General features: G+C 40.7%; 1 protein-coding gene across 1 annotated transcript; it reads right to left on the reverse strand.

Moving 5' to 3' along the window:
- Nucleotides 1-469: 469 nt before the first annotated feature.
- Nucleotides 470-12,150, reverse strand: LOC139149375 (uncharacterized). Its single transcript, XM_070721104.1, has 2 exons — nt 11,899-12,150; nt 470-6,293 (listed from the first exon to the last, which is right to left on the reverse strand). The coding sequence occupies exon 2, from the start codon at nt 6,100-6,102 to the stop codon at nt 4,369-4,371; it is 1,734 nt and encodes a 577-aa protein (XP_070577205.1). The 5' UTR covers nt 6,103-6,293; nt 11,899-12,150; the 3' UTR covers nt 470-4,368.
- Between the last annotated feature and the right edge of the window lie 11,418 nt (nt 12,151-23,568).

Here is a 23,568-nt window from a genome sequence, read left to right on the forward strand (position 1 = left end):
TATATATCGAAGAATACAGATGTCCTCGAGGGAAATTACAGTTCTCAATGCAAAAAGCAGAGCGTTATAAATAAATAAACAGATTACTTCAACAACAAGCGATGTAATCTTTGTATATTAGAAAAGCTGCACATTATCAATGCTGACAAATCTACACTGTTAAACAAACGCTCTGAGTTGGTTTCAAAATGTCGCCACCAAAACAAATATTATTTATCGAATTTTAACACTACCTACAAATAGAATGGTTCGTCCAAATCATATATGTAAGAGTGTCGAGCTAGAAATCCTTTCACTCTATCTGAGGATTGCAAGATGCATGAAACTTAAGTAATAGATTTCATTACTTTGTACTTGAAGTAATCTGTTTATATATATATATATATATATATATACTGCAACAACTCTAACTTTGAATTGTACTTTAATTATTCTTAACCACTATTTACAAACATCACATCAAAGGCCCATAATAGGTTATGAAAGTGTTGTTTTTTATTACATACACCTGACAAATATACAATTCATAGTTTGAAAAAGCTGAATTGTCCAATTCAAACTAATGAATGTAGAAAAGCGTTGAGGTATAAGGCAATACGATACAGCATGGTGATGTTACAAGGTGCCGTGGCATTGAATGTATGTTAGTTGTGTGACTCATACCACATAAAACAACTCTTCACAAAAAGGTCAGGGAGAGAGGTAGCGTTGAGCCACAAGATCGAAATGCTAATAGCTTTCGCCACAGAGGCGAAAATATATATTACAGCAAAGTTGGCAACTCTGACAGACAATAAATGTCCATTATGGTATCATTGTATACTTGTCGCTTTTAATTCATCAATGTTAATCGGAGGAAATCAAAGTGTATTTTCTCTGAACAGTTTTTTTTCTCGTGATTTATTTAATACTTGATATTCCGTTGATTCTTATTTACATTATTAAAGTGGACTGATACAATTATTTATTGTCGGGTGGCGGTGTCCTTTGCACAATGCACGCTTTGCGAGTTCTAGGACGTCGAAGACTGAGGTTTCTTGTGTCCTCTGACGCGATATCATGCACCAAATTGTAGCTTGTCTTTTGGATGGACGTAAATCGTGAGTGACCTTATAGGTTAAAATGTGACACTGACTGGTGCGCAATAAATAATCTAATGTAATTTGACTGTCAAACCCAATAAAAGCACTTGTGGTTTTCCAGATCATCACCGTCGGCAGTTCTAAATTCCTCCTTGCGTGGAGCGAAACAGTTTTGCCAACACCATAGTATCTTCAGTGTTGGCGAACTTGTCTTCCGCGAATTAATAGTTTGGTACTTTGCATAATTAGATAAAGTGTTTTGTAAGAGGCATGTTCCATTAATTTGAAAAAAAAGTGATTCCAGAAATAATATCTCGACCCACGGATTTAGCGTGGGAGAGTCGAGAAAAGTTGACTGTGTCTGCCATCCAAGTCGACGATATTTCTCTTTATAGTTCGTACAAGTGAACACAAAACTTCGGTGTCCCAAATATAGAAGTATTCCATATCTTGTGAAGTGTAAGCGGATTGGTAAAGTATAACAAAAAATCAAAATTTAACACCGAGATCTGTCCTAAAACCTGATACACGATATTCATAGACTTTACAGCATACAAGAGTATGGCTTAGTGCCCGAGGCGTTGCCATGGAAACAAAGCGGCATCATCTTAATTTTGCATGGCGATTATACGTAAAGCAATGCCTTGCCCTACGCTTTTAATGTGATTACGAGTTGTTATTTTCAATGCGCAGTTTTGTACAGCTTTAATTCCATCGCTGCACTACAGAGTTATTAATAGATTTTGAAGTGGTCTGAAAATGACAGCCATAGACATTTATCCAGGCACATAGCTACTTAGCCAAACGTAAAGCTTTCTCCCTTATTATTTTTTCAATCCCCAAAGAAATGTATACCGGAAAATACAAGCGTCGAATTGAATTTGAACACGTATTCCCAAGTATTCTCGTGTACCCAATTGGGATCAAAGGTGATACGTAAGCGAAAGGTGATTCGAGACACAAATGTCTTGTGAAAGTTTATTAAAATACAATCCCCCTTCTGAGAAACATAAATTATGAAAGCCAGGCATTCACTGCTGATTACGCCAAAACAACGTGACCTGCTTGTTTCTCATTTATTGATCACTCGAGCGAAGCTGGCGAGCCCAGGGCCATGCATGCCTGCACTGTGCTGACCAATGGAGTCGCGCTTTCAAAATGGCGGATTCGAACAGACCACAGACCATTAATCAATCAGTCGGGGCACACCAACGGTAAGCTAATCCCACCGTTCAGATGAGTTGGAATATCTCAATACTTTCAACGAAATCCCATCAAAGGATTCCTATGCCTGCGACATTCAAAATCAAGTCTATCATACAATGAGAACATCATTTGGAAAAATTACAAAATTATCGAAAAGCCATGTTCATTTCGGCATGAAATGATCAAAATGTTTATATCAATTTTGTCGTTCGGCTTTCATATTTGGAATGTAGAATTATTGACATATCAGTGCAGAATGCTTTTACTTTCCACAACATGGATTGTTTGTTAGATTATCTCCAAAGATAACGAAGTACCATTGGCCAAATAGCTTGATCACACGACAAAATCCAATGTGAGCAGCCGTTATTCACCTATGGGCCCGAAAAATTGTAAAGTGGTTGTACTCTCTAAAATCTAGAAAAATGTGTTGATCGCTGTGCAGACTCATCAAATAACCAACTACCATTTTTTCAACGTGTTTGACTTTCGGCAATAAGGATTTGTAGGATTGTAATTGCCAAAAGTACACACAGAATGAAAATTTAAAACGTGTGGTTATAACTATTTAAAATATCATACAATCGAAATTATCGCGGCGGTTTGACAAATAGAAGCCTATGCGTCACAAGATTCGGCTTCTGCATAACTTTTCGTTACACTAAACACCCAACTCAATCTGACTGGATCGCGTGAGTTCTCGTTGAGTTCTCGTTCACGTTGATCTGGCGCCATGGGACGCGTCGAGGAAATCAAACTGAAAATCTCTTCCATAGAATTCATTTGGAGCGAGTCAACGACTTGTAGTGTTACAAGGTGACATTCAATTCAACTCTTTGTGGCGTATCGGAACAGAGTAATTTCTCTAGTGCCTTGGACCAGACACAAAAAAGCATAAAGTCTTGTCTCTTCCGATTATTCTCATTTTAAGTGCAATGAGACTTAGCCTGCAGCTGACTCAGCGATTTATCAACAACCATTCATTTCGTTGTAACCTTCAGATAAATCCTTCTTTGCTCTTTGTAGATATTTTAAAATGGTTATTTTAACCCGGATCAGCTTTAAACAGTTTGGAGACATAATTTAAGTATGAACGTTTCGTGACCATGAATGCTATCGTAGGCCGTTTGTCATATGCCGATTCATTGGCTAGTTTCAATAATTGCATGGTGGGGCGGTTCCTGTGGGTTTCACATCTGATAATAGTGAAACCATCCCGTACAATGTGAGTCTGCAAAGCCGAGTCCTTGTTGTCAGCAAAAGTACTAGAGCTATTCGGGTATAATTTGCAGACATTCATCGATCCCATCGTTTTATTAAAACGTATTGAGAACACTAGTGTGATACAAGCCACATCTGTGACCCAGGCTCCCGTGGTGCAGAATCAATTTCTCGGTGGTCTCGTCCCCTCAGACGGAGATCAATTTCGTCAAGCCAGGAGTAAACTACAGGGAAGGTGTTGCCACAGGTATAAACGGTGCAAAATGTCGATTCCTACGTCGATAACTTTTGACAATGATTTGATAACGTCATTTGGCGTTCTTGATGCAGACCCGAAGATGTTCCGTCTCTTTCACCATTCTTTTGTAACGTGCAAAATGTCAGTCACTCTTGAAAGCCTTGACGCCTGCATACACTCGATACAAGGTCTAACTGTTATCTTGCAGTGACTATCTTTGACAACTGAAATCATTTGAACGGCAACTTGTTTACCCCTCGAGTTATGTACGGCCGTGTAAAAACGTGAGTCAATAAGCATTTTAAATCATTTCGTGAACTCCTTTCGTAAAAATCACGGCCGTTCATTCCGCTCTGTCCGTCGCCCGCGCCAATAATGCATCTTGTTTGACAGTGCAACCAGACACGGGCAACCTTTTTTTCAGCATCCACAGTTACTTCTTTAATGGTGGCCGATTCATTGCTTTCCGGCATCTGACATTTTACGTGAAGGATCAGGTTCCGTCATGCAGTTTTGAATGTGCAGATGAGAAACATAGTCTAAATGTAATCGAGAATATAAAAGAAAACCTGATGGACTCTCATCAATTAGTCATCAAAGTATATTCTTCTGCGAATCGATTCAATGCGAAACGTCCGAATTGCTCAGTCGGCATTGCTGTTTAGTCGTCAAAGTTTTTGAGTCCCTTGAACCACCGATTGGCGGCAGAAAAACATCGCTATCTGTGTATTCGGTTTGACTTTGACGCGGGCTCAGTGCGGGAAAAGCGCGGCCTCGCGTTTCGCTATCAAAGTCAAACTCTATGTGACTGGCACTTTCCACGCTTGTGAGGGTGTCGTCTCGCTGGTGGTAACGAACGCTCTCCGGTCTCGATGGAGCTGTTCCCTGTCGTTTTGCACTTGCGCCTGCTGGTAGGGACGTGACAGTGACATATTCTGATTTCGACTTTTGTAGACCCGGTGACGGGATCGGCGTTGTCTGTCTGGAACGAGGCTGGCTGTCCTTCGTCGCGCGTGTAGGGCTAGGATCTCTGGATCTTATGATGGGCGACTTCCTCGAATGCACCGAAGCAGCGCTGTTACGGCGCGAAGTTTGGACGGAAACACTGACTTTGTCTCGGAACTCTGCTGTGTCGTCCATACTATTTGACTTTCCAGTGCAAAAGAGTTTCGGGGATCTTGTTTGCTGTGAATCTTCCTCTTCTACTGGGCTGGGACTGTCCTCATCCACCTGAGCAGGCCTGTTGTCATCGTCTCTGATGACTTCCATGCGATAATTTTGAAATACGGTCACGTTAGGTAAACTGCATCTCTTTGCATACCTGTACTTGTTAAAGGAGGGAGGCGGCATCTGGGTCGGGACGGGAATTCCACGGTTCTTTTGCACTTCAGTGAATTTTTTAGCCAGTTCCTCAATGCTCAGTTCTTTGGATGCCTTCTTGGTGTTAGACTTTGGCACTTTCTCCTGACTCACATCGGAGTCAGAACCATCTTTGTCCCCGTCTTCGAAACTCGACTGGCAACTCTGGTCCGAATCCGAACTTTGGGACGTAGAGATTAGAAAAGGGCGCAGTCCTTTGAAACGTCGGTTAGCACCCGTTGATCTTCTTATCGAAGCAAACGATTCGACCTCGGGTGTCGTGCATCCGTTTTCTCTGGCCCACTCCTCTGCGTTGAGATTCCGAACACTGTCTCGCCTGTCGACCGACGCCTTCCCCTCTTGAGCCAGTAGCGTCGCACATTCTAAATACCCATTCTTGGCGGACATCATCAACGGTGTCATCCCTTCGTCATTTTCTCTGTCAACGTCCAAGCCAAGTCGGCGAAACGACTTCGTCAGTATCTCGACAGCCTTGTCATTGCCGACGCTGGCACAGTACATTAATGCTGTGTTTCCGTTGTTATCCTCAACATCGGGGTCAACATTATTTTGTACCAGGATTCTAACGATATCATTACACCGTAACTCACAGGCGTAACTTAGAGCTGTTCGTCCCATGTTATCTCGTAAATTAACGTCCGCGCCTCGTCCAAGCAAAAGCTGCACGGCTTTTATCCTCGCCTTTTCCTCTCGGATTTTACAGGCTCGTATCAGGGGCGTTTTGCCGTGGATATCGCGAGCGTTCACGATATCTCCATCGACAGCATCGAGGATGAATTTCGCCAGGTGGACTTTCCCCTTTGCGATGGCGTCGTGTATGGCCGTGGCGCCAGAGCTTTGGCCGAGGCTACGTCGACGGCGATCGGTGATCGACAGTGCCCGTTCATACCAGGAACTGTTCGGTGGCAGGCCATTCATGGTGCTTGGCATTGTCGCTGTTTTCTCAATTCTAAACCTAAAGCAGGACTCGTCCATTCAACTTTGGTCTCAGATGAACGCAAAGATCCGTGTCGCTGAAGAAACGGCTTTTGTGCTCTTGAACGACGGCGTGAACGAGAGTGGTGTCTTGGCAACGCTGTCTCCAACACTTCATCTGCATGCGGTTATCAAATAGACGATCAGCTACCAAGCCGACGGACGACTCGATCCCGATGGAAGTGTAGAACCTGAAAACGAGGCAGAGAAAAATGTTAGCCCGACACTGTGCTGTTGCACGGGATAGGAGGCAATTCGTGAGGTGAGCAATATCCAAGACCTGCTTATATCGTCGATGTGACCTTAAAGTCATTTCCGTGAAATTTCCTTGAATGGAAGTGTACGTGCGATACTGTGTTGGAGAAGAAAGCCCCTTCATAGCAAACTCATACAGGCCTACATGTTTGTGAAGATTTAAGACTCAGAGGACATTCTCTTGTTGAGAAGACCGTGAATGTACATGACTCAGGGCCAATACGATGATGAAAAATTGATGTTTTTTAATGTTCCTCCAGAAAGGCGGATTAATTAACTCGTCACAGCTTCCAATAATAAACTTGAAAGGGCTGATAACAAGGTTTTCTATGGTGATCAGCTGACTCGGTCGGATAAAGTGTGTAGTCAAGGAACTGTTGTAGATCAAGGGTACAGATTGTATATGCGCGCCTTTCTATTTTCTTGTTAACGAAGTTAACCTGAAATTGTCGCCGTTCTAACCCGATATTGTCATCTCAATGTCGCACCCATTTTGCGAGACTGTACAACACAAAAGATGGCCAACAAAACAGCCGAATGATGAAAACAGATAACTGAAGTCACTTGCCTCCGGGAAAACATTGTCTCCCGGATTATCTTGGCAAAATAATCGAAGTAGTTAGCGAATCTTTGGATGCTAACGCGATTAACGATGTATCCGTTATGGTCATGTGACATTGGATGCCGCTTTACGGCACATGATTGATGAAAACAGGCAATGACATTTTAATATTGTTGATTGCTTTCAAGAAATCCATTCACTTCGAGATAAAAACGGTCATGATTTTAAATAAAGGCACATGGTAGTATCTTTTGATATATTTCCGACTTTTTACATTAACTTAGGGGTAGAAATAAAATATTCGGAAATAATATAGAAGCGGCGATTGCGTTGGTGATTTTTGTAAGTCGCCAAGCTCGTTCAAGATGTCAAAATTATATTTTAATCTTAGGCTGAAAATGTTAATGGCCGCATAATTGAGGGACCGGGTTCATCTTAGGAATAAGCGATTTACAATAATTGTAATACAATATCGACATTAAGCCTGAGTAAGACCGGGAATGATGAAGAGAAGCCCAGCAACAACCCATGTAATTCGCAACACGAAGTCGTATTTCGAGGTCGTGATAGCTTGCGAGTGATCTCTGTGAATTCTACGACGGTACAAAAATAGCTCACTTGTCAACAGTCGTTGGTCGAAATTTGGCAAATTACTCATTGAAGTGTGTACCAAGGAATAAACAGCATGTATTTCTGCCAGGAACAAAGGCGGACGTACGAATCTATCGTCATTGTGTGTCATGGGCGATATAATTTAGCGCTAGCTTGATATCGGATACACGTATATACATCATGTATGTATGTTTGTGCGCGCGTGCGAGCGTGCATAGCGGAGACAGGAGACTTGAGAGCGCTCTTGAGTAAGTGTGAAATAGGCGTCAGTTCAGTCGGGAAGCAGATATGTGCCAGACAGCAGGGATCATGTTACGAAACATCAATTTTGCGAATTTGTAACCTAAACGACAGGATATGTGAATCGCATCGGTTCTTTTTTCTGCCTCAGTCATCGCACGATGAATATCAAGCTTTGAATAGGACTGGGGATTTTTACAACTGATGATCTTGTCAATCGCGCCTTCACGTTTGCGAATTGCTTGGAAATGGGGGAGTGGGCGATATTGACACGAGTTCACCATAGAGCAGACCAGACTAAATTAACTTCTATTGACGGGGTCGCGGGCGCATCGTAAATTATGTAGGCATACTAAACAATGCTGAAGGGAGAACCGAATAGATAGTGTGTGATCAAAAGTGCCAGCTAAGATTTAATTTTACGGATACTGTTGATCTAGACGTTGTCGATACTTACCTTTGGAAAAGGAATTCTTGCTAAGGGATTATTGGGGCTCTTAAAATGCACCATACGACAACATAACCCAGAAAATAACCGAAGAGAGTTTTTTGCAAATCTGGAATCGTTCAAACCAATATATCCGAAATATATTACCGCCAAAACGACCCATATGATGGAGATGGTAAATATTATATGCCGGCCAGCTGACCTACGAGAAGTCATCACTTTCCCCCACTTAGACGTATTTTTCAAAGAAATCGTATCTGGTAGAGGATGGCATTTTAGGAATAAGGTAGTACCCTATAATACCTTCCATTCTGAGGTTTTAGGAAATCTGACTTCGTGTCCTGTTTGTGAGAGTAACTTTGTAATAAAATGTCACAGTTTAGAGGTGGACGCCCGAAGATTTCCGTCAAGAATGTGTAGACATCACGGCCTTAATTACATCATCATACAAAGCTTTCGCTGAATCCTATGTCTTGCCGTAAAGGCAGAAAGTCGCCCGTCTGCGGCTGCGCGATTTTCTTGTCGATAAATTATTGCCTCTCCCCGGATATTTGTGACAAATATCAAGAAATGGGTATCAAATTCAGCATTTGACGCATGTTCATAGTTCACCAGTTTTGTAGCTTTCCAATCACTGCAAGACTTTGGTAGATAAACTTTGGTTGTGTCTGTTGTTCATATGAAGCTGCTTTTGCCGTGGTCACCAGTTTCGGTACAGCCGCCATTTGAAAATAAGTACAAGCGATGTTGCATAGCAACAGACCCGTTGTATGGGTGCCATACGCACAGCCGCAGACCGGACGACCACCTCTCTCTGGCGCCTTCAGGGTAAGGTACTATTAACACTTTATTCATGTTTTATTGGTCCCCGGGAACCTTCTATCTCACCGCATCCATGATGAAAGTGATGTACAACCATTGATTCCCTGGAATTTCATAGAATTTTTCCACGCGAATGATATTCGAATCATCAGACTCATGTTTGTACGGCTTCCCTCTACCGTAATTATTCAATAAGATCCGTGTCTGATTAATTCAATTCAGTGTTTTTAAAAATAATTAAGGATACATGTGACATGAAATAGTTTTATATTAAATCGTCAACCACAGAATAGTTTTCAGAATCATCGCTATTAAATTATACAACCTCTCAGGGCTGGAATACGATCTATGTTTTTATTCCCAGGGACTTCACAGGTCCCTGAAGAGACTTAGCCTACTGTTGCAACAACCTCCACCAACCTATCAGGTGATCGGTATCATCAATTATTTGTTGAAGTTGTCAATTTTGCTGAAGTTGATGATTCACGTTCATCACCTGCAACTGCATGAAAATTTTCACCACCTAGTATCAATATATGCATAAGAGTATTCGAAAACAAACGAAATCGAGAACCTGCAATGCGCCATCTCGCATTATTTGGTAAACATCTCGTCAATCTGAGGATTTCCTTTCCCGCCACAACAATTTGTGACGTCATTGATTTGAGCATTGCAAATATGGACGAATGAAAGTGCTCTTTTGGAAGCCAATATCCGCATAAAATTTAATCTGAAGGAGCGCACTGATTTTACGAACTAGGAGATGAAAAGAGCCACACTGTTGCATATGACTCGTATTCGAAAGATTCCTGATCTCTACCCTCGTAACAATCCTTTCACTCTGCGTAGGGGGGGAGTATTGAAGAATCCGCTGACGTTCTTTGAAAATGAATTGTAAGGTGAAAAGCCTGCTATCTTTTTTCAATACTCATTGCCATTGCCGTAGAATTATGCAGCGAGGAGAAGAAAGAATACGTTTAATTTGCCCCGGATTTTCTGTTCTGAGAACATATCTGTGTGATGTATTGTATGTAAAATCTCAAGTTCGAATGGGGGGGGGGGGGGGGGGGGGGATAGAAGCCGAAAACAAGGAACAGACAAAGTAATATCATAGTGCTATCATTCTCAAGCTTCATTTCGTTCGCTTCGAAGGTACACTTTGATAAACACCGCCCTACGCTGATAAATCGGATGATTATATTGTGCTTGCTGAATTTCAGTACATTTTCCAATGTCAGATGTTTGTTGTTTCGTTCTCGGTATGTGCACAAACGGATATTGCCACACCACGACAATTTCCCTATCGGCAAAAACCCATCTGTATCCGACGTTGACAAGGCCTTAACGCTCGCAGAATAGATTAAAAGCGTCTTACATACTCCCTTTTATTCGACAACTCTGGTCTTAGCATTTCAGAACATCTCTCATTTCTATTATGACCGGTCATAATTGTGGTGTACGGAACTTGCGCACTGCATCAGTGGTTATTATTCGTCAACTCTGGCATATTGCAAAACGCTAACAATGTTACAACATACCGTATGGTATTTTCCACTGTGAATGGCGAAGTGGATAAACATCGAATTATGCATATGCATTTGTTTGCCGTCAGCAAAATGAATTAAAATATTTCTCTAAATCACATACGACTTGGGATTCGTTATCAAACAGGTCGACCACGAAAGACTCTGAACTGACGTATCTCAGTTTTTTTTTCGCAGAACCACCACAAGCGACAGTAATCGCAAGGGAAGCTGGAGAGACCGCCTCCACAATATTGAAAATGTGGTAGTTCTTTGTCGATAATAACGCCCTGTTAGTGAATATGTATGACGTGCGTCCTTACGCCGTGACAACATTTGCTGAATAAAATCATATATGTCGGTAAGTTTTAAAATGAGCACCGCGTTCCGTGCGCTGCCATGGTAATGGGCAGAATTATGCTTCACTTAAGAAAAATATCAATAGATGACAAGAATGCACGTTGAAGGCAAAGTCAACAATACCGTTGCTGATTAAGAGGCGGCATATTTTACAAAATACATCAACTGTAATAATAAAAAAGCAAATTGACTCGTCAGGTATTTCAGGCTCAGTAAGTCAGACTTTCATCTCACTGGCGTCGCCTCGGCTAGCTAGCAAGAGTTTAAATTATAAAAGTCACTAGTTCGGAATAGAATATATATATGTATTCAAAGATTTATCTTCCGTGCGATCAATTTTCATGTAATGAAGGCCTAGCTCGTCGGCAGATTATTTCTCGCTGGTCTAGGCAAACGTTGCCGTGGCTGATGACGGAATGACTAATGAGCGGGCTTTTTGAAGTGCGGATCATATTGTGCGTTTACCCTTCAGAAAAGTTTCCTGATACAGTCTTGCGGAGCTTTGCGTGATTTACATCAAATTACCTGCGGGGTGGGTTGGGGGCTATGGCAGATTTATGATACATCGATGATGATGATGATGATGATGATGATGATGATGATGATAGTGGTGGTGATGGTGAATTTGATGATGATGATGATGATGATGATGATGATAATGACGACGATGACTATGACAGTCATGATTATGGTATCTGCGTATGACATAGGAAAACTAACAAATGCCGAAGCTGCGTATTTTTTTTGGGTGTGGGCTACCGTTTATCCACGGCCGTTGTCCATTAAAGGGTGCAAAACCCTAAGGGTGCAAAACCCTATACTGATATTCGGAATATTTCTCCTTGACAAAATAAAATTTAGTGTTGCGTGGCAGTGTATAGATAAATTCCGTTGAATTGCGAACCCTTGGTGTAGAGATATGCCCCAAATCAATAACAATGAGATTTATCTAATAGAGTCGTCAAAGCACTTACCTTCTCAGCCTTTTGTATCTGAAATAACACAACAATGACCGTGCTTTCGAGACTATACACGATTCAGCACGAATGGGTCCTCGGGTGCTCTGATAAAGTGATAAAGTACATTCAAAATTGAGTCTTCCCTGTGTGTTACGGTCGCTGCTGTGGGTTTTGCGCCTTCCCCGTCCTGTAAACAGCGTACAGTCCGCCGACCGCAGCCAATACATGCAGAGATGTTGAGTGTGGAAAACCCAGAGTAGCTCTGGGAAGTCGTCGGCGAGTTTGAGCTATTTCACTGCAGTATAGCGCCGTCATCATTTCAGTGGTCTCCATGGCAACGGCGAGCGCACGCTCTATTTAATGTTCATACGAGCGATCTCATTACCCGAGATGGCGTTCAGAATGACAGCCAATGGCGGAGCAGTTTGATTCGAGGGTAATTTAATTTTCAAATCAGATTTTCAAAATCGAATTTTTTTTGTGTCGGTATACCGTTGGGAAAATCGAGATAATGCTTGTTGATATCGTAATGTGTGTCCGCCTTGCGCAGAATATAATAACATGTCCCCTCCCCGACCAGTATTCGACACACGGTCTTCGGATGAAAATAAACGTGGAGCTCACAGGTAAAGACATATATATCACTCGAATTCCTCCTCTGTAAGATTTTGTTTCAATTAACGCCTCCCTCCCGCCGAGTCACCAAGTGTCACACTGAATAATTCAATTGCAATGCCGTGAATGAATGGCCGCAAAGGCTGCGTTCACAAACACCTCTGGAGGGGGTAATCGAGAAAATGTTCATAGATTTTTTCATATAGCTCCTTACAACCTCAAAAATTCAAGCATCTCCCTTCTCACTCATAATAATTATGAAGTCTCCCCATCTTCAGTCGGCGGTGGCGAACTGCATGTTTCATTCTTCTGTCCACGGCGGAACACGTGTATCCTTTTTTTTGTAAAAGCCAAAAACTGATCTTAAGAAAAAAAAAATGGAATTTGGTGACTTCCTGTATCCCGGTTGAAAAAAATTGTGCATGGTAAACGCATGCAAAGACTATATGTAGCATTGTCTCTCCAAAATGTTGCATATTGGTGGCAAAGAGAGATAAATTGAGGTAGTGATTAACGTTTTGAACTCATTTTGAAGCAATTTCATGCACCCTAACCTCGAAAACTGACAGTTTTCTTGGCGTATGATGTCGAACATGGCCGGCCGTAGATATACCGACCATGACGATCAACTGAATATATGACTTTCCAAAGGGCTGATGGAATGGAAAACACAGAACACTAAATAGGACGCACCATCAGGGCTGTCAATGTTTTTCAGAATAGAAGGGTACAAGTGAAAGAACAGGAGGGTACAGCCTTGTGCGGAGCGAAGCGAAGCAAGGCGTGCGCGCAAGCGCACGCGGGGGGAGGCCAGGAGGTGGGTGTCCCCCTCCTGAAGCTGAAGCTTTTCTAATTATTCATCTTCAATTGGTGGCCTGTGGTGGCACTTTTGAGGGCAATTTACTGTCAAGTTTATCGTAACTGAAGTATCAAAAGTAACATGAAATTGAATCTTGTGAAATAATTATGAAAGACAAACAGAAGTATTACAGAGTTTATATGTTTATTGATACACCAGGTTATTATTGTTTGCATACAAATTCTGTTGAATTACAACCTGCTTAATAAAAGATCATAATCTGAACCATAATCAGAATCACTGGAGTACTCATCTAAGCCCAAGGCTTGTATGGCAGTACCAGCTGACAATACCTCAATATTGTGTGATTCTCAGGCTGATGAAACAGTAGCTTCAGAAACTACATCTGCAAAAACTATTTCTACAGATGTAGCTTTAGAAACTACACCTGCAGAAAAAATTTCTTAAGAAACAACATCTGCAGAAAGTAAATCAATAATTGTAATACGTTCCCATTCAAAAACAGCTAATCGTATTAGAATTTTAAAAAAATCTTGTCCCCACTGCAAAACTGATGTCATAACGTCACGACAAAAAATTCCGATCTGCGTCTGGTTGATACTGCTGTAATTTTATTTTGTCTGTTTCAAGACCTCTCCTCAGAGTTACGGGCTATGAATTTCCAGTGTGAAAATTTACAAATGTAATAGGGTAAATACGAGACCATTACCAGAGACAATTTTAGTAGATGCTACGTCATACAGACAATTACATACTCAAGTTTACATCCGCTAATGAAATTGCGTGGCTTCGTTGTCCGTCGGCCTCTCAGTCGACAAGATTGAGAATATGTTGATTTATTTACGTAGTAAATCATTGCGCGTGAAAGTTAACGATCAAGTCTTTTCTCCTGATGACTATCTGTTCTGATATCCCTCACAGTAGTCCGAGTTTTGTCGAAACCCACGCTGGCCAAGTGGGTAGGCTCACTAAATGCATGATATATCCATATTCAAAACATGGTTTACCGCCATACGTACGTGCAAGATACCGCATAAGTATATAGTCAAGCCTAGCTAAATTTTGTGATTGCCCTAAACATTAAAAAATGTTGGTCTTGGTAAATGATTTTGAAGGATCGGAATACCGATATTTGCTTTTGAGGAAAGATTTTGGATGTCGGAAAATATTTATTAAACTTCAATACTCGAGCCTTCGAAACGACCACAGTCCCTACCTACTACCGTAAGAATACATTTCATAGAACGACGGCTTGGTGCAAACAAATTCAGTGGTAGTCAAAACTCACTAAAAATTATGTCAATCCCCACAAAGTTTTTTTTTTGCGCTGAGTAAACGATTCTTACTCATTGTAAAGAGTGTTCACGATCTGCAAACGGGAAAACAAATCAAAAATTCCAGTCGCTAAATACACGTAATGCTATGGCATTTTGCTCAGACGCGGCGTGAAATCTACATTGCATGCTATACCATTGATGGATTGAACCCCCGATCACTGAAATTCCTCCGGAAAATAAAATGATTTACAAATATGAACATTACTTTTATCTCCAGGGCTAGTGTAAGCCTCTGGGGGTCTTTTTTGGACCCATAAATCCAACGTGGCTGTCGTTCTTTTTCGTAGCCATATCGATCGTGCACGTCCGAAAACCAATCAGAACACGCAAACCTTTTTGACAGTACCGATTGAAACCAATCAGAAATTGGCTACCAAGAGCCTTAGGGGATGCGCTTCTGTAGCACAGCGCAGCCAACGGTAGAATTGGGACAGGAAAGAATTCCTAACGTGTGTCAAGATCATCACTGCAGGCCTTGAATAGGGAAACAGGCGGCGGCAAGACCTGTGTCAGACGGCGATTTGCCGCCGGTGACCGGCTATAATTGACAGCCCTGCACCATATATACTTTATTCTAACTGTATAGGTTTTGCAGACCCAGAAAACACAAGCTACAGTCTAGATAAGACAATACGGTTGGGTAATTCACAGTAGGTGAACCAGCCATGAATAAAAAGTCTGCGAAATTTTAATAAAAAGCTGGTCAATTCGGCTGGCGGTTTCATGCATACAGCATACACTCACTGGTTATATTTGCGTACAACAGTATGTGTATTTGCCTTTGGTCTTGCGCTTGGGTGACTCTGGTCCAAGGGGTACTATTATGTTCAACTATTCCAGTCAATATGTGCACACTGTTTATCGTGCAGTTACTTTGTCGTTCGATGTCGACTCTCAGAAAGGGGATTCACATTGGCTGACAGAACCAACAGGTGCAAATCAGTCCGACAACTTATCACACACCTTCTGTTTAGATCTTTGCTGGAGAATTCTGCAAATTAATTTTGTGTAGACTGAAAGCACAAATTCCCAAACATTCTGCGCAGGACGAGAGAGTCATTGTTATATCTATTTTACTACGTTCGTTATACTCTAAAACAAGCAACGTTCTCTTCACACAACAAATTTGCTTGAGCAGTTTCATGTAATGTGTGCCAACTTTATGGGTGTGAGAAAGTACTGTTTTTGATATATGTGTACAATAAAAACACAACTGTGGGTGTTCGTGTGAAACTCTCTTTTATGTTGCCCCATTATGACACTTCCAATCAACTCCATTATTTTTTTCAGCCCCACCTTTAGTGCCGTTGTATTTTCAAGCCCCCCTTATATATCCTCAATTTTCTCAAGTCCCACCTCAACCGCAACTCCCCCATAGTGTTTGTGAACGCAGCCTAATAACAGGTCTGTTAGTGAGAGTGGCTTTCAGCTTAAGAAGATCGGGGCAAGTGAAACATGCACTCGCTTGCATTGTGTATGACGGAGGAATCGAATAATCATCAAAAGATACATTTCTGACGCCACGGTTAATTGACTGACATTATGTCATATGTCGTTGACCATCGCTATGCTGCTAATTACCGGGAGTGATTGTCTCTAATTTTGAAACTTCCATCGATCAAATCTAAATTGACCATTTTGTTCTCCTTGAGGCTGGATGACCTTGCCCAAGGTCAACGTGAAATGAAACACTTGAAATGATAAGATTGAGAGCTGTCCAAACACTACTCTTGGTCGGCTGAATGCCGGGTCTTTATTTATGCTTCGCGTTCCTTATTCGCCCCAGTGTCGCTAAACCGTACATAATTTTCTTCCAGAAAAACATATCAAGGAAAATTATGTATCAGACTCTGCGAATTTTCCCCTGGGGGTTAAATTTCAATATTTTGATCTAAAGATAGTGTCATCATGTCAACTTTATGAGGTAGCTCGTCTTGATTGCGAGGCGCGATTCCTAGAATATTGATTGCCTCCGGCAGAACGATTGTACGAGGAGATTGAGGCACCAGAACAAAGTTACGATCTGCAGTGTTCAAAATACAAGGGTTGTTCCCAATTACGGAAGGGCATTTAGTACAGCAGTAAAACGTCATTTCTTTGGCCAGCGAACCCGTACGCGGCACGGTGATTTATGTAAGAATTGCCACCAAGTGTAGAAGAAAGTGGCTGACGAGCGACAACGATGATCTCAATCAAGCATCGTCATAATTTCTTGGACCAATCAGTTTCTCAGTACTCGAAGCATACGGAATCGAATTCAACGACATTTTGTTCTCTGTTAAAGATGCGTGACCGTAAGCTGAACTGCTCTAATCATCCAAATGGGCATAGAATTGAATAAAGTTGCAAGTAGCAATGCGACATTGTCAACGTTGACCTCGACTTCGGCCGGGCGTTTTACATGAAAGAATTTTTCTGTTATTTATTAAAACTGTTAGCGGCACACACCTTGAACATCACGTGAAACGCGTAACTTGTAACGTGCAACGACGACAAAACGGCACTTAGGATTGAAGGGGAATTTGAAAATATCAAGGGTATGTATGGTGATTTGAAGCGATTTGGAGACTTAAAGGGGGACTCGAAACGATAATGTCCCTGATTGATATGAAATATGTGTTAGGTTGTCTCTTAAAATAAAAAGTATTGTGTAATGACAAAAATCCATACCAACAAAAATGCCAGGATGTAAAGGTCACACAGGGGTCATGAAAGTGCATTAATACACAATATTGCACAATGTATTCGATGTAAAACATGATGGTCATACGCGACTTGCTTTTCACTGAATGTACAATTATCCCGTCTTCCAATCTTTACACATGAAACAAAAGTGAACAAACAGCAGGCTCTGTTAAAACAAAACAATCGCTCAACAGTGGCACTTTTTGACTTTTAGTCATAGTATACTGTTACCTGACTCACATAGCATCTTCAAATAGGAAAAAGGGTAAAACTTGATATAATTGTGAATATGAATAAGTTTTTGAACTTTATACATGAAATCCGTATAAATAATCTCTCAGTATAAATTGATTGAAATTTGCTGAAGATCTGTTTTTAAATCGCTGAAACAAATATAAGAAAAAACTTTTAAAAAAAATGCAAAAAATGAAAACGACACGATATGTAAAAAGGACTCCCTTTTCTCATCATCTATTACAATCATCACAAGTAATCCATTTAAAGCTCCATTATCTGTATAACTTTTGGCTATTTTTTCAGTAACATTGTTCTGTATAAAATCTACTGTATTTTCATGATCTACTCCATGAAGCGTGATAGAAAGTCCAGTCCAGTTTGTAGCTTATTAACACAGCCATATTTGTACTGTCAGCATTGTTATTGTCTAAAATTGAGATCACGTCCGGATTAGAATTTGTCATCAATGGCAATGAATACGGTCTTTACACAGATACAGAGTATTTTGCCAAGCAGAATATCTGTTATTCTAGCATGCTGTTGGGAGTAGACCAAGAAACTGCAGTTGATACACAGAACAAAAGACACTGAAAAAAATTGGCCACAAGGTACAGCCATTGTCCCTTTATACAACTATATTAATTCTGTTCAGTTTTCCTGACAGGTGAGGGAAGTCACCCTGATTCCAAACCTTCTTTATGCGATCGCTAGTTTTCTGATTTGTATTACAAGATGAATGAAGTTTTACTTGTAAGAGAAAATATGTCAAAACAGCGCCCTCGTTCCCTAGAAGAGAAACACACACACATAAATTTGTCCATTTCAAAATCAGGCTTATTTAATAATTTGAGAGGGGTTCCAAAATTACAGCAGGTCAGAAGGGGCATTTGAAAACAATCAGAGACCTTTTATTTGGATTCTCCCTGGCCGAGGTGTCTGTGAATGCAGCCTTAAATCCATTACTCATTCGCATACAAGCTAATTAAAAATGAAACACAATCACCTACATTGGTTGCCAAGTGGCTATGATGGCGGACTTTCGCATCCAATTTTATGAAGGCCTATGACTTGGGAACTCGAAACGCATTGAAGAAACTCCTCCCCCGCTGTGATATCACTGTCATGTAACATTTATTTAATCACCCCCCTCCACTGTCTATGATTTAATCATTCGGATGATAAAATGTAAAATATGAAAAATATATTTACTCAGTTTCCTCACAGAGGAACATTGACAGAGTTGCAACGGGTATTGTTTAAGGCGTGAAGCGGTTACGTAACCCATCAATGTTCGCCTCGCCTCAGGTTGCTCTCGCCTCTCTTTTCCGAAGAGTGCCGACCATGCATCCTTCGGTAATTTTCGGATTTTCGCCAATTGTTAAGCGAAAGTATGTTCGGCAAAGTTTGTGTTGTTGTTGTCGTGTGGTGCTGAGCGAAATTGACGTGCTGGCGACAACGGGAGTGTTTTGAGCTTCAGGAAAGTGAGTTTTTACCGTTTTAAAAATCCCTCTCATATTTTATGAATATATAATGAGTGTGTTTGAACCAAATTTGAAAGTCCTTTATCGACACTGTCTGGTTTTACTCAATGGTTTACGGTCAGTCATACCGTCTTCTACACGTGCGTCAAGGAAGGACATGTTTATGAAACTGCTGGCGTGTTATGTTTTGATTGGTGTGAAGCAGTGTTTCTGGCCTGAGAGCTCACAAAGTAACTATGGTTGCTACGCGACTGGCAGTACGATGCCATCTCGTCGTATTTTTCGCATAATCTCGTTAAAATAATAGGAAGAAATGTATTTAACCCTCAGCAGGTCATTATACGTTTGACATATATATGAGTAGAAAATGGTACTCATCTTCTACTGCCTGCAAGCTACACAACTCACATAGTCTATCTGGTCTTGGAATATTGTTCAAACGACCTCTCAATCTTCAGAGTGTGTGATGATGTTCTAAAACAACAAAGAGCATGTCTGAATACAGGGTTATCTATACAGGTCAAGTATGGTTCTAATACCAGCTCTATTTTGGCGGTAGAATAAAGAAAAAGTTTGTCACTAGTGTTTATTACATGCCTCGATGTGAGTGCAAATCGGCGGATTGATTTGAATAGGAGCATCCGGGGAGTTAGCGGCCGACGAACGATGTACTGACCGGTTTCCATGGTTACCCGGTCCAGTGAAGCCATTCGACGTTTTCGACGTCAAAGTAGACGATTAACGCTAGATGTAAAATATACATGCGCGCACTCACATTTTGACTTTCGTTGAAATCTGTTTGATGCTGGTCGATAATGGTAAAACTGTTTGAAAATACCATGCATGTAAGTAGATGTCATATACCATTTACTGTGAAGAGGCATGTAATAAAAATATTATTGCCTGAAAACATGGGTTTGTGTGCCCTCGCAGCAGGAGGCAATTTGCCCTCCTGGCGTCGGGCAAATTGTCACCTGCTCTCGGGCACATAAACCCATGTATTCAGGCTATAATATATATAATATCATTCAGCCAGCGTTGTGCATTGGTATCACTACACTTTTGTTTGAAAGGCCGTAAAAACACGGTTTCATTACCAACCCCTTGTTGTTCCCAGACTTCACCAAAACCATAACTCTGCAACAAGCCTTTTACTCCCCTGGCCCATGAGTCATACTGATTAACATCAATCTTGCTTTTTTGAAATTCATAACATTGGTTTACAATTCTATTTCTATCCATTTTCAAAACTCTTAACCAATATTTAATGATTTTACAATAAATATTTGCTGTCGATGTTGGTCTACCCAACTCCCCTCTCATAGCAGTAACTGAAGTATTGCTGTATAGTTGAAGTACATAGCGCAGCATCTTGTTGTGAATTTTTTCAATGTCTGGAGCACGGTGAAAGCGCTAGATTTCAGCACCACAAAGTAAAATGGGGAGTATTTTGCAATGAAATATTTTCAAGGCAATAGTAACAGGCAATGGACCAAATTTAAAAAGACAATTGATCAGACCATACGCTGAATGAGAAGTCCAGACATGACAGTTGACATCTAGAGGAATTGTTGTCTTCCTCTCCCCGGGTGGTGAGCTGATGCGTAAGCTATTTTTTAAATAATGGTTTGACACACTCCTCAGACAATTCTATCTAGACAATCTGCATGTATGCTCAAAGGTTAAGTAGAGAAGACATTACAAGACACATGTCTTTCGTGGAAACGTCAATTATACTGAAACAAAATCGTCGATTTGAGTCACGATCTCTATCGAGAATTGAAAGATGAGAGCTTTGAGCAGATTAAGCATGCTGTCCCTTTTTTTAATTCTCAAGTCAGATGAAGCGATTCTCATTCGGGGATTTTTTCAAAACAACACGAACATCTTCATTAAATTAAATTCCTCTGTGCTAATGTCTAGAAGTTTAGCCGTTAGGTTGACTGTTGTCATAATTAAATGGCTTACGTTTCGGCCATTTTTGTTCGCCGCGGGATGAAGAACGCCGATCCGTGGTTAGTTCTGTGTGTAATTGGTTTATCTGGGCGATCATCAGTCTTCAGGTGTCCGACCTTGCAAATCCAGACTTCCAGGTCAGTGCTCTCCTCTAGGGGGAGCACAGTCGCATTGCTCGTGTCGAATGAATTTCTCATGATGAAAAAGTGCAGCTGGTCGTTCTTCACCAGCCGACTGTAACTGTATGCCATGAATTGAAGGCGGTAAAATTTCCAGCTGAAAGTCGGATCTTTGTCAACTAAATCAAGAAATGGTATTTAGAGATTTGTGGTAAATCTGATCGAATTTTAGGGAGTTTTAAGATTCTGTAGACATTAAATTGGAAGAGTGACAAAAAAACGGAGAAAATGCAGAGAAAGAGAGTGAACTTTAGGATACTTAGAAATCCTCACCAAATGGGCATGCGCAGGGACAATTCAAAAGCACCATAAATGTCATGAAGATCGTAAACACGCGACTTGTACTAAAATGCCGCTGGACATGTGTTCTTCTTGGAAATATTTACTTTCCTCATCATGTGTCATTAGAGTCGAATTCAGTGGCATACTCGGAGTCTGGATAAAAAAGAGTTGATAAAATTATGAAAGATTATCCCCTGTGAAATGTTGCAATACTTTAGTTGATTAGACTTAGTGTAGTGCAGCTCGCAGTACATTCAGCAGACAGAGATACCGCTCAGGGATAAAGAAACGATTTCTTGTGATGCAAACATGATATTCCGTGGTATATTAAATTTTCACCATTGTAGAGTCAGTGGCATTCACAGATTTTTTTCGATAGAAGAGGAGGATGAGATATTGTGGAAAGATTGTCCGCCCGTTTAATGCATCGATAATTGACTCTATTTGAGTATTACGGTTCCTGTTACATTCATCAGACATACGCGGATTCTGCCGGGGGATTAAAAAAATCATTTCTTGCTGTTTTGCAGATCGTTGAACTGATAGCAATGACAATTTGATGAACAGGAAACTTTCATATCTTTCTATGACGCGCCGTAAAACTGTGGCCTAAATTTAGATCTTCGAAGTATGCACAGGAAATGATACGGCAGTTGTGCAGCTAGCCAAGCACAATGTCAAATTGATGTATTTTGAATTCAGGTTAAAATGAGCCTACGAGAGCTCGTAAACAGTTCCGAGAGTCTGAAGTAGAATCTTCGTGAAGCGATAGAAAAAAAAAATATTTGTCAAAGCACAATGTAAGCTTTTTAAAATTTGCTTGCGCTTATGAAAGCTTACCAAAGCAGCGAGAGCAAATAACATAGGAACACCAAGTCAGAATTTACATTATTCTTAGCTATCGCTTTGAAAGGACATAAAACGTTTTTGTTGAATTCAAATATCATGATGAAGAAGTGTGATAAACTCCGCAAAATCTGGGTCACGATGAAACAACGGAAACTAGCTCATTATCGTAATGTCGTGATTGTAGCCGTAATACTGTCGCTTCGGGCAATTTTCTCTCATGTTTAATGATTGGACACTTAGGCAAATCCGCAGAAAAGGTTAAAGGTCTCAGCCAATACCTGAAGGCAATAGACTGAGATTAGACACGGACATTCCCTTTCATCATCATCAGGTCTTGTCTAGGTCTAACTAAAGCATTAACGTGGAGCAGATTTACATTCACAGGTACCGTTTCATCAGACCGGTGAGTGAGGGTATAAAATTCAATGAAGGTGGAGCTGCACGTTGCCAATAGTATTTTTTCAAAGGAATATTTCTCATCTACGAAGACAAGGAAACCCCCTAATAGTATGTATTTTCAAAAAGCAGAGAATCTAAAGTGTAGTATGCCAGCAATAGGTTTTTCGAAGGATGAAGGGGTGTATATTTGGTGTAAAAACCTCAATTTTTGTATTAATGATTACGAAAATTAAAAATGCCTCTTCTTCAAACATAAGAACTTTATTACAAATCAAAATAGTAATTTTGTTGTATAGCATTTAAAGAACATAATGTGAAAATTTCAGAAAATTTGACCAAGCCAGAGAGAGTGGATTAAAATTCTTTGGAAATCTTTAAATTGGGAGAAAAGAGAAGCCAGGAAATCGGATGATTGGCATAGATTTGAATAAATTAACATTTCTTTATCAGGTAACTTACGACTGCTTGAAAATATTTTGATCTTGGGTAAACAAAGTAATTAAAATTGAATTAATATTCGCGAAAAGTGATTTTGAGCAAAATACGCTGTATTGGGTGCAGCGCTCCCCTTACAGGGAGGGGCGTCGTCGGAACTGCGCCTGTGCGACTTTCTTGTTTACAAACGATGTATTTCATGCAAAATATCTAGATGTATAACGTCGACATAGCAGTAACATTGAAATTTTACGATGTACATTATGACAAACATGTTTATACTGTCACCAATCGCCAACATATCTTGGATTTAGTGTTTACGTGGGTTGTACTGATCCCATACGCAGTTCTTGCGACCCTCACCCCTAAAATAAAATGTGTGGGGTATCAAAAAGGTATAGAGGACTAGA

The sequence above is a fragment of the Ptychodera flava genome, chromosome 14 (genome assembly GCF_041260155.1).
Source record: "Ptychodera flava strain L36383 chromosome 14, AS_Pfla_20210202, whole genome shotgun sequence".
Classification (NCBI taxonomy): Eukaryota; Metazoa; Hemichordata; class Enteropneusta; family Ptychoderidae; genus Ptychodera; species Ptychodera flava.